The following is a 12,301-nucleotide window of genomic DNA, read 5'->3' on the forward strand; positions in this document are numbered from 1 at the left end:
GCCGCGATTGTTGTTTATTATTATAATGTATATTGCAGAAATACGTGGAGAATGTAAAACAAGACGCTAGTATAGGGACAAATATACTAAGAGTGTCTGCATCTGATGAAGATGCCGATAATAACGGTGCTATAGTTTACACTTTAAGCGCACCATATAATCCAGCTGACATAGAATATTTTGAAATTCAGCCTGAATCAGGTTGGATTGTCTTGAAGAAACCCTTAGACGTAAGTACGAATTTTAGTTATAAATTCACATCCAATAAAATCCTGTGTGCTTATGATAAGAGCGAAGCGTGAATGGGATCAACTTTACTATAAAGTTTGGTGGATGAGTGCTACCTACAAGCCCTAGGATTCAATTGGCACATACTTTAAGTTTACTTAAATGTAAATAGTTCTAAATTTATCTGCTGCTGTAAATTGCTGTGAAGAGGGGTAAATCCTGGCTGTGAGGAGTAGTTGTCCATTGAACGGCAGCGCGAACCAGCGCGGGCTGCTTGGGCCGCCCGCGCCGCCGCCGTCGGGGGCTTGTTCTTCTTGCAGCACTATTAGTTTCATTTGCCGCCAACGCCGGCTCCGCACTAAATCTTCGTTAAGATTTATTTCCGCAGCACCATCTTGCATTGACTATTCTACCGATAAATATGACCTGTGTATATTACTAATAACAGAGATAATACTGCTGTAAATATTTCACCGTTGAAACCTATGTTTAGTTCTAAAACATGTACAGTTTCTGTAAGAGCACTTATGTATAATATTTCGCACAAACTAGTTTTTCAAAGTTTATTTTATTGTAAGTAATTAATTAATTAATTTGAGAAGCTTACGCTTTGAACATACCTATCAGTATTATATGTATGTACATGTTTTGTTACTAATCTCCAATTTTATTTTGCGGAGCGATGTAATTTTTCCCATAAGGGCAGTTCGATTTCTGCCTCGCCAAAGTGTGATCGCTCTTGTAGACGACTACTCATATAATAATGTCATCCATAATGGTATTATCATTGTAATTGTAAAATTTTTTACAGGGCGCCAGTTTATTGATATTATTGTATTTTATTAGCATTAATCGAGATGGTCAGATTGCCTGCCAGGCAGTTTGGCCATCTGGCCAGTTGTGACATTATTCCTTCTGTGAAAGGGGCAACGTTCTCAAAACCAAATTTGTACAGTTAACCGTAACGTCCATCGTTTGTAATATATTCATTTCAATGAGTGTCGTTTCGTTGTAGTCATTCGAGGTCGCTAAAATATTTTTATGGCAACCCGACCTTTCCGCCATGTCTTGTATGCAGAGCCGCATGCATTTGCCTGCTTTTCTTAAGTTTTTTAATTTTTTTAATTAGTTTAGTTACATTATTGTAAAAAGTGTATTTAATGTACAGTTTGTCTTTTTCCTTATTGTACAGATCGAAATTTGTAAGATACGAGAAATATTTTATTTCCAATTTATTTTCTTGCACCACCTAATATTGGCTACATTAAGGAAAAGCTGTAAGTAAGTACGAATGGAGCCTGCGTGAAACCCGATAAGTTGTGACTGGTAGTAACATTATGCAAACTTCTGTTTTATACTCTTCTCTTGTTTTTATTTAGCTTACTGAACGAGCGCGTGACGTATGTGAGATTAGTAATTTGTTTACTATGTAAGTGATAAACTACAAAACTTCTTTAAACAGCCGATAGATATAATCTGAAAGAGGATCGATACTTGAGTTTACTTTTAAATTATTTTAATTGTTTATTAGCAATGAGTACTTATGTGTTTATATTTTAGTTGTGTTATGTTTTGTTTCTCCCCGCTGACCGCTGACCTCTGACCCGTGTATGTGTAGCGGGACAGGTATCGCCTGCGGGTCCGCGCCTCCGACCGGGGCCACCCGCCCTCCTCCGCAGACGTGGACGTTGAATTAGACGTGGTAGACAGGAACAATAAGCCCCCCATCTGGGACATGTCCACGTATGGCCCCGTTCACATCAAAGAGAATGTCACAGTGGGTACCGTAGTGACCAGTGTGAAAGCAAGGTTGGTATAAGGCGCAGCGGGCTTTCGGGCCCGCCGCTCCTCTACTCCTTAACACTACTAACGACGTGGTTTTGTCTGTTTCCATCGACTCTTTCCCCAATAGCGAGAAACATACAAGTTGGAGGCTATGGCTCAAGACAAGGGCTTCCCGCCCTTGTCCAGATCCGTCGAGGTCCAGATAGACGTAGTGGATCGCGCTAACAATCCCCCCGTGTGGGACCACACGGTGTACGGCCCGGTCTACATTCGAGAGAATTTACCCGTGGGTGCCAAAGTGGTGTCCGTGAAAGCAAGGTGCGTGTGTAACTGTTCGGCACGGGCACCGCACGCAGCCCCGTCACTTGCACGCAGTGTGCCACGCAGCGGCGCGCGGCCGCCAACCCTTCGTTCTCCTGCCCATAATCCTAACATCTTTTAGTTTTCATTCCTGTGTTCTTCGTTGCATAACCTATATTTAATTTATATTTCTCGATAGTTTATGCAGCGACGAGCATTATTTCCGTTGTGTTCCATTTAAGGCCCATTTTGGATTGAAGTGAACTCTATATTTCTGTCTAAGAATGGAATTTGGACATATCGAGATTAATTCAATCTACTGTGACATTCAATGGAATGCATACATCCATGTGTCTGTGCGCCGCTCGCATTTCAATTTATCGTACGTTTGCCTATCACTTGGTAATTACGATTGTCTCTGTACGTTCGTTTACAAATGCATCGTCATGAACACAATATGGTTACCGTGATTCACTAGCGTGCATTTGCAAGGGCTCACTGCTTACATGGAACGGGGATCACAGTTAATCGGGCTCAAATGTCGGAGTTAAAACCAAACTTTAGTGAAATATTTCTGTACTATGATGTATGAGTATATTATAATTATTAATATACCGTATAAAGAAGTATACCATAGATATACAGGAATAATATTGTTTTAATATCATACAAACATTTCAACTGTATTTGATGAATAATAAACTATAACAAAAGCAAATGTCTAAATATAAATATTTTACTAAAGTTAATAATAACAGGAATGCCTTGCTCGGAAGCAAATAGGTAATGGAATATACGTTTTTGAACGTCATTTGTAAGAGGTATGGGTATTTTTTAATTACAACTCATTGTATGCATGTAGGCCGATGCATTAACGCATTCTGAATCATTATTCAATATATCTAATTTTAAAGATATCTAAAGAATCAAATCGCATGTCAGTATAATTTTTAAATGTTTAGTCAGTAGACATTTTCGTTCGTAACATTTTCAATTAGTATTATTCAATTAGTATCATTTTCAATTTTTTTTTTCATGAATTTATTTATCATTGGTGCTTGCATAAGTACTAGTAATTTTTTTTTCTTTTTAATTGAAACGTACAAGTTATGTTTTTCGTTTATAAAATTGTCAAACATAATTAGTTACAATTGGTGTACTTAATATCTTCTATGATTTGGAATATTTTAGCATACTACATACTATTACGACAAAGCTCTTCGTTTTTCCATATATAATTTTTCTAGTAATATTTTGTTGGTCTGTATTATATTCTTAATATAATTGTCATTAAATAATGAAAATACCTATATAATGACATTATATCTATGAAAATATTTGTAAATTTAAGGAAGTATAAGAAGATAATCTTGTTCTTTTATAAGATATAGGGAGTTTCCACGACAAATTTATGTTAGATATAAAGAAGTTAAGTACTGCATTTTTGTTTTATTTTTATAGTGCATCAACCACGTCAGCACAACGAGTATTCGTCGATGACAATGATTCGTTCACCTCTATTACCTTCTCTGTCCATTTTAAAATACACATTTCAAACTTACATGAATACATGAAATGGAATCCATTACTAATACACCGTACTAACTTAACATATTTTAATATAATGTGCCTAAACTAAAATTTCTGTTGCAAGAAATAGTACAAATTTAAAAGTTAGATTAATATTTAGACTATGTCCATGTTCAATAGGATAAAATTACTGGGTAACCGTGCAGGACGAAGGATCTGTAATTAGATTGAACATAACAGATAGGTTATGTGTCAATAGTTAAGTCTGTTCTTAATTAGCCTGAGCTTAAAGCGGGTACTTAAACTCGGCACATTTTCTTATTCTTTTCATATTCTTCTTATTCGGTTAAACGACATGTGATTAACATGGTTATGGTCAATTTAGGAATTAGGAATAATAATAGGCATTGTTCAACTTGATTTCAGTAATCTGAAATCATATTGATAATGAAAAATGGATATAGATACATTTTTACATTTCATATTTATATAATTTTTTTGCTGATTGAAAATAAAGCTTTATTTTATCATCTTTATCATTTTTAATTTGCTATTCCAAATTATTTTTAGTAAGTAAATCTACGTCAGTCTGAACAAATTTATTTGGAAATTTAATCATCTATTGCTACAAAAATATATGTCATTTTAATATTTATATATTGCCTAAGTTAATATATTCGTAGTGATGCTAATAACAAATAAGTATTAAGGTGTCACACCATTAAAAGCATTACATGAGAAATACGGACCCGCAATACACGTTATATAAAGCAAGTTTTACAAATTGCATCAATTTTATTAATTTAATATAAATACTAGATGCATATCATCGTAGTCCTCAGTAATGGCATAAGGGTAATAGGCGGCAGCTGATTCCTATCAGCCGGGCAGTCAGCTTGTTAGTCATTACAGTAGCATAAAACAAGTACCTGTATTTAATAAATATTTTATCGTTTAATGCTAAAATGTTACCTACTGTATAATGTGAGTTATATACACATTTCTACCATTAAGTGTATTAAGATTTACTCACACGACTATATTCATTATCATTATAACTATGTATATGCAATCGGAAAAAAATTTATTTAATATATTTCTGTACTTTAATGTAGTCCTACTCAATATTTAATGTCGTCAAGTGTCAATAGTAGATATTCCAATAATTGTATTGTTGTTTGTTTGCTGTGAAAGTTGTTATATTGTTTTATTGTATTTTCAGCTCGGGCATTGAAAACAACCCGACCGTGTTTTACCGTCTGATGCCCGGATCGACGGCTCAAACTAATAAATTCCATACTTTCTATTTACAACAAAGGGCCGATAATGGGTTCACTTGGGCCGATATAAAAGTAAATCATCCTTTAGACTATGAAAGTATCAAGGAATATAATCTGACTATTCGAGTTGAGGTAAGTTTGTGATAAATAGTTTTTTTTATTTCGTATTGATAAGTTCATAATGGATTACGACATAACACTTATAAGTGATAAAAACCTAAATAACGCGTTCTACTGCAAAAGTGATGAACAAAATGTAATGTTAGGTACTTAGGTGGTGTGCCCATCTAAAATTATTAAATTAGTAATATAGACTACTTACTGTCTGCTTTAAAATGTGTCTTCGAAGACTTGTAAGTCGTCTTAATGCATACTTCTGGTACATTTATTTCTACCTCTAAACAGCTCGCTGTGTTTCGGTTTGAAAGATGATTAAGATAGCACGTATTCTGCCAGAAGGTTAGTCAGCTTATTTGTAATTCTGAATTGTTAAGTTGTTGCTTACTGAAATGAAAATGTATTAGGGGTATTGCCTGGCGTTGCCATTCCTAAATACTAAGGTGTCATACCTACGTACCTTATAATTTCAGTGCCATAGCGCACATATTTTGAATAAAAAGACAACTTAATACTTAAACTCTAGTAACTTGCTCGGCTCAGAAATATGTGACGTAGATGACTTGTGTACATAAGTCTCCCTAACTAATTAAATAATTATGTTTATTAGATAGGTCCCCAGTCTTAATTTATTTTAAGTACCTATTCATTCCAATCGGCTATCTTATATACTACTGAGGTTAACCAATATTACCCATTAGATACATTATATAAATTGGTTCGATCTCCAGTAACTTACTTCTTACTTAGTTCGCTAACAACTCTTAGGCTTTACATTCTCTACTAAGTTTTGTATACAATTTCGTATAAGCAATGACCCTTGCTTGAGTTCAAAACTGAATAGATATGTAGATAGTTTTAAAAAGCAATTAAACTATGTTTTGCTTATTTCGTACACATTTGAAGGCAGAACGTCTCCTTCAGCAGTCTCCTCTCCAAACGCAGCATTGATATTACGAGCCGTTTCTGTCGCGTCAGTTCCGTGTCGGAATTCGTATTCAAAAATGACTCGGATTTTTGAACTATTATAACTATTATAGACAATATTTTTCAAAAGAAGTAAATAGATATAGAACATATAAAGAAACATGTTTCCGTAAAGTAGGTATATAAACTTTTTATACTTCATTGACGTCACTTTGCCAGTCGCTCGATTAGTAATGCTTGACACTAATTTCTCCGGGTAAGATGATATTATTAATTAATGTCTATTACAGTCTAAGATCTATAATATTATTTTTGATAATGCCACAGCATAGCGATATAGGTCAGCCCCTTTAAATTGATATACAATGTTTTTGAGCAACTATAAATAAATAGTTCATAAAAGTTCCCTCATTAAAATGCGGGAATAACTGAAATATTATACTTAATAGTTGTAGGTTATAATCTTCTATTATTAATTGTTATTCAATACATGTTTTTAATCTAGCCTAATTGAATAATAAATTAATACCTATCTAAAATTCATTTTCACGGAAATCACATAGATAAAGTTTTCAAATACGTTTATAATAAATAGATTGTTTGATAATCTGTTGCGATTCTGTCGAGAACCTTTCGTCCCTACCGTTTATCGGTAATTCGGCATGTGTGGCCGCCCCATTCCAAATCAACTTGGTAATCTTGATGACTGTGTGGACTTTTGTCCCGATATCTTCATTCTGAATTCTATCACCCATTGATTACATTAAATCTTTATCATATAGCAAGCAGAATAATATATTTGTCATTTATTTTCATTACATCTTTGTATGCGTCACATTTTCCCGGTTTTTGCAATATTTCCTTTTGCATCTAGGCTTTTATTGGCCGTACTGTGATGTTATATAGCCGTTAATCTTCTTGTATCTATCTTAATATTATTGTAGATAAAATGGACCACTGTTTCATTGAAGCGAAATTTAAATTGCTTTTTATTAAATATATTAAAGTAAAGAATAAAATTCAATAAAAACTCGTCACCTCAATGTAAATAATATTCAATACAGTCTTATTAAAATCGATCACAAAATTGTAGGAGTGTCATTATTTGATCGTCCGCCTACTGCAATCACTTAAAGTTTTTGTTTGGTGGTTTACTGAATCGATTGTATAAATTTATTAGAGAAATTAATATATTATATGAGTTTGTCAATATTTTTTTGAGAAGTAAGAGTGGGTCATGGAATCACAAAACTATATTATAAAATTTGTTTATTTTGTTTAGAACAATGGCGCTCAGCAGCTGGCTTCAGAAGCGACTGTCTACATTATGCTAGAAGACGTCAACGATGAGATCCCACTGTTTACGGAGAGAGAACAGGAAACGGTCCTGGAAGGAGAGCCCATCGGCACGAAGGTGACGCAGGTCAACGCGATAGACAAGGATGGAACATTTCCGAATAATCAAGTAAGTTGAATTAATTATCCAATAAGAACATTAATAAAATTACCATTGTGGAGAGCGTCGTGCCCTAGTATACCACATATCGGTGAAAAATGAACATAAAATAAACTAATAAGCTCATTTGCTGCCATGTTAGATTCCCATATAACGAGCAAAATGTGAGCATGTCAAGTCTTGCTTTCACAACATCGACAGTGGAAGGTGCCACTGACTACCTCATCTAAGGTAACAGTCAGAAATCTACGTTATATTATGTTAACATTAATTACCAAAATCTCACAACGTTTATATTGTCTGGATTTTTTCTCTTAAATATTAGAAATAACTTCTTACTTGTGCTCTTGTAAGGAACTAGAACGATAATGTAATGACTCTTCTTATTAAATAGTCAGTGATATATTAATGGTAAAAAGGTAGCTGTGAAAACAAAAATTAAAGAGTACGTAGATGTTATATTTCTAGTGGTTGTTTTACGTTAATCCTAGCACATGATAATGTCAATTTTATTTTGTTATAAAAGCATCATACATTTAGGTATAGTAGTTACAAAAATATCATACATTTACGTACAGTAATCAATCAGATATATTTATACGTATATAATACTTTTTGAAAACGAATACACAATGTACGTAACGGATCTTTGCTAGTGAACGATCTTACGAAAAAAGTAACTTATTTTAAATGAAATTGCATTTTCAATATGTACAAAATTAAATAAAATATGAAAAACGTTGGAGACATAAGGTAATTATTATACTAATTAATATATATATGTACCGAATGGGCTTTCTTTTTTTACGGCTTCTCGTTATAATAACCTTAAATAATAAGAAGTATTTGCATAAAATAATTTATGGTCTCCTTCATAAAATTTTGCTTTATGATTCTGTCCTTTGGTTTATGTCATACCATACTTCATAAATTAAGGGTACAATTCCTACTCCTAAATGGTTTTGTAACAGTGCCACCAAAATGGAATACATTTTTTTTGACGTCAGTTACCTATATGGTTTATAATAAAATCAAGAATTAAATATATAAGTCCCCAAATAAAACCGCAAGTTATGCTCGATTCTTGTTTCCAATTTCAATCAAGTAATACAGACGTTTGTCCCCCCAAACGATAAAATACACTATTAACACAAATATAATTTGTGAACAGTTTTGAACTTGGTATACAGATTATTTTTAGCCAAAATTCGCTTTAATTTAAATTAAATTAAAACTCTATTGTTTTATATTTTTGAAAGACTGTTTAAATAGTGAAAGAGGTGCAGAACCCCGGAAGAGATCTAATAACAAGATCTGCACGAACATATAATATGTACGAGTATATATTGAAAATTACGTGTATGTCTGAGTTTATTTTATATACTTATAATAATTACAAAAGTAAAAGCATAATTTTAATAAATATGATGTTAGCTTAAATATTTATTTAAAATATATTTTAAATAAGATAATATAATTATATTTGTAGACACGAAATATCCCACACAGTACTGTACTCTTATGTCAATTCACTGTTTAGATAATAGCTGGAGTCTATTGCTGATGGAGCTGGAGAATATCTGGCCGCAGTGTATGACTATAAAATTAAATAAATACGGTGGTAACTCGGATAACAATATTTATGCAATTATCAGGTTCCTATTAATTAGTTTTGCATATGCTTTAACATTACATTGTCATGTGGGCGTTGCGTAATATGTAGGAGAGGGTTACGACACAGTTCTGTACCCTTTTCAACACGAAAATAACCTTAAAATTATCACCCACGAAGAGAAACGAAACTCGAAATAAAACCCCATACCCATACTTACACCCTTTATAGAACCTCTGGTCAGTATAATAATAATAAGCTTATTCCCTTGTGCACAGTAGTGGAAAGTTAAAGTGTTTTTATGATGATGATTAAGAGAATATTATGAAAAGGCATCGTTAATTCTGGTATTAATGCAAATGAGACTATACATTTTCAACCTACTTGAAATTAGGGAGAGTTTGGATTGCACCGTGTTTTTATATGTTAGAATACATTCTTGCTTTTATAATCAGTTGTCTATACTCTTGTTTTAAGAAAAACATTTTATTATGATTTACAGTTCAGTTCTGCATTCGGTATTTAGTTTTCAAGTTCTGGAAAAAGTAAAGTCGTTAGAGATACCTACGTATGAGTTGTACTATGAATATGACAGTGTAGGCTATCCATTAAGTCATATTTTGGTGACATTCAATTCAATTGGTCCATTATGTCGTATTGTAAATTATTATTAATTATTTCCATGGGTACTGCAAATGCGCTATTAATGAAATAAATAGTGATATTACAAAAATTCCAAATATAGATATCGAGCTTACTGAATATTAAAGATCAACGAGCTCCGTTCATCTCCTGACGGTTGGTTGAAGTAAGCGACAATATCGTTAGCGCTAACGATCTTAATATAAAAAGTACGAAATAAACGCCTTTTTTGTGTATTTGAAGAATTTTATTGATGGATACAAAAATGTAATGCGTCTTTTTGTTCTTTTGTAATATTATTAAGATGTAACATAAGTTAAGTCGTAAGATAAGTTTTATTCATATTTTATTTGCATGGATTAGGTTAGGTTATTTATGAGGTTATCTAAATATATATAACTCAAAGGTGACTGACATAGTGATCTATCAACGCACAGCCCAAATCAGAAGTAGATGTTATGACGTAGGCATCAACTAAGAAAGGATTTTGATTAATTCTACCCCCAAGGGGATGAAAGTTTGTATGAAACTTTGTCAATTTTAAACCGATCGGCCTGAGACTTTGCATGCATAAAGCTACTATGATGTAGGAATCCCCTAAGAAAGGTTTTTGATAAATTCCACCCCTAAGGGGATAAATTAACGCGAGTGAAGCCGCGGGCAAAAGTTAGTTAGGAATGAGAGAGTATGGAGTGTGAGAGAAATAAGAGTGATGTTCAGTATTGTTTTATTTATTAGATTCTAAAATTAAAATAATATGTACATATGTATGTTTTAAACTACAGTACATATATTATAGATAATTAATATTAATTGATAGAGCAGTTAAATATCTTAAATAAATTCGTATTATTAACACAACGTGGAGTACGTATTGTATGAAATTTTTTTGTTGACTGGGTAAATCTAATTACAAAATTTGTTATAACACTGGATACGGAGTATACTCTTCTTTTGATGATAAATTTATCTTTAAAAAAGTCGTTACGGATGAAATTTCCGAATATTATGTTTGGACCACATGCTGCAGCCTTCAATTTCACAATATTGTAGTAACAAAAAATATTGCTTCTTCTTTTCGAACCTTTTAGAAATTGCTGACATTATACAGAGTTACAAATGAAATATATCTAAGCCTAAGTAAAACTAAGGTATTTAATACTTAAGATATTATTACGTTGTATATTAATTTATAATATATATTTCTATGTTATATGTATAATACATATAACATATAGCTTTTAATAATATATTTCCTTAAGGTTTTTAATTTTTGGTTTTTTGTTGTATAATTAAGTTGTATATATTATTTCTACTAATTTTAGTGATTTTTTACAGTACAAAAGACATTATTAATCTCACATATCTAAAATAATGTTCAATGTTGTTTGCGTAAATAATGAATTGAGTATATATATAACTTCAAGCATTATGACCCTCAAGGATTTTATCCTAGTAAAAGAGTTGTCCATTGAAATAAAATTATTATAGAACCAACACTTAAACTATCGATTGCAAATTATTGTACTCAGTGCAGAATTAACTAAGTTATCATTGTAACAAAAAATGTACTGTCGCCGGTGGCGATAAGAAGCCAATCAAGAAGTCGTTATATAGGGGAAACAGTATAGTTATCGGCCAGTTAAGCGACCACTCGATAAAAAAATACAAATAAAAAAAAATGCATGGCTCTAAAATAAATACAACTCACGATATATGTTTCTTTATTAATGTATTTACTATACCAGGTGCCTTACATAAACTTTTATTAAATATTATAAGAGTAATGTGAACTTAAAAATATAAAACTTGAGATCACAGTAATTGGCCATAAAATTACAGTTACTGGCCATCAAATCATATAGCTAACCCTGAAAAATAAAATATAAATGGAAAATTTAACAAAAAAGTAGTATCATAATTATATTATTAATAACTAAACATCTCTTCATCGTGGTTTTCATCTTCAGAACATTCAGAATTATAGTGTCGTCATTTAACGATAAACAGTTGTGGCATATAAATCAGAAAGTTCATCGTCATCTATATGTTCTAGGTGTTTTTGAGGAATAATGACAATGGTATACTTTTTACATAAACTACATACTACTGACTTATTTTTATTAGACAGACGCTGGCACATATCACAAGTAACAACCACTATATTAGATGGAATCCTTATTTTACCGTGGTTGTTAATTTCAGTATCAATAGTTTCCTCTTTAGCATTTTCCGTTACAGTCTTCATGTCAATATTTTCCTTTTTCTTATCAATATTTTTTACTTCTTTCCTACACCTTTACCTTTTTTGGTCTTCAGAACATTTTCTTTTTTCTCTTCCCTTTTTCTTGCTTTTCCATATCTTTTTTTTCAATGGTTAAGCTAAAATTCTCAGAAGTCATCACAAATGGAGTCTTTTCTGCC

At 32.2% G+C, this 12,301-nt stretch overlaps 1 protein-coding gene across 2 annotated transcripts in view; it reads left to right on the forward strand.

Moving 5' to 3' along the window:
• The window catches only part of LOC131853626 (neural-cadherin), a 338,875-nt gene that overhangs the window by 60,779 nt on the left and 265,795 nt on the right, over positions 1–12,301 (forward strand). For both annotated transcript variants that reach the window (XM_059204595.1, XM_059204594.1), the window contains exons 8-11: positions 39–230; positions 1,847–2,037; positions 5,066–5,255; positions 7,450–7,632. In XM_059204595.1, coding sequence (XP_059060578.1) covers positions 39–230; positions 1,847–2,037; positions 5,066–5,255; positions 7,450–7,632 — 756 coding nt within the window. The remainder of the gene's footprint in view (positions 1–38; positions 231–1,846; positions 2,038–5,065; positions 5,256–7,449; positions 7,633–12,301) is intronic.

Source organism: Achroia grisella, unplaced genomic scaffold (assembly GCF_030625045.1).
Source record: "Achroia grisella isolate CSIRO2021 unplaced genomic scaffold, CSIRO_AGI_Agris_v1 utg903, whole genome shotgun sequence".
Classification (NCBI taxonomy): domain Eukaryota; kingdom Metazoa; phylum Arthropoda; class Insecta; order Lepidoptera; family Pyralidae; genus Achroia; species Achroia grisella.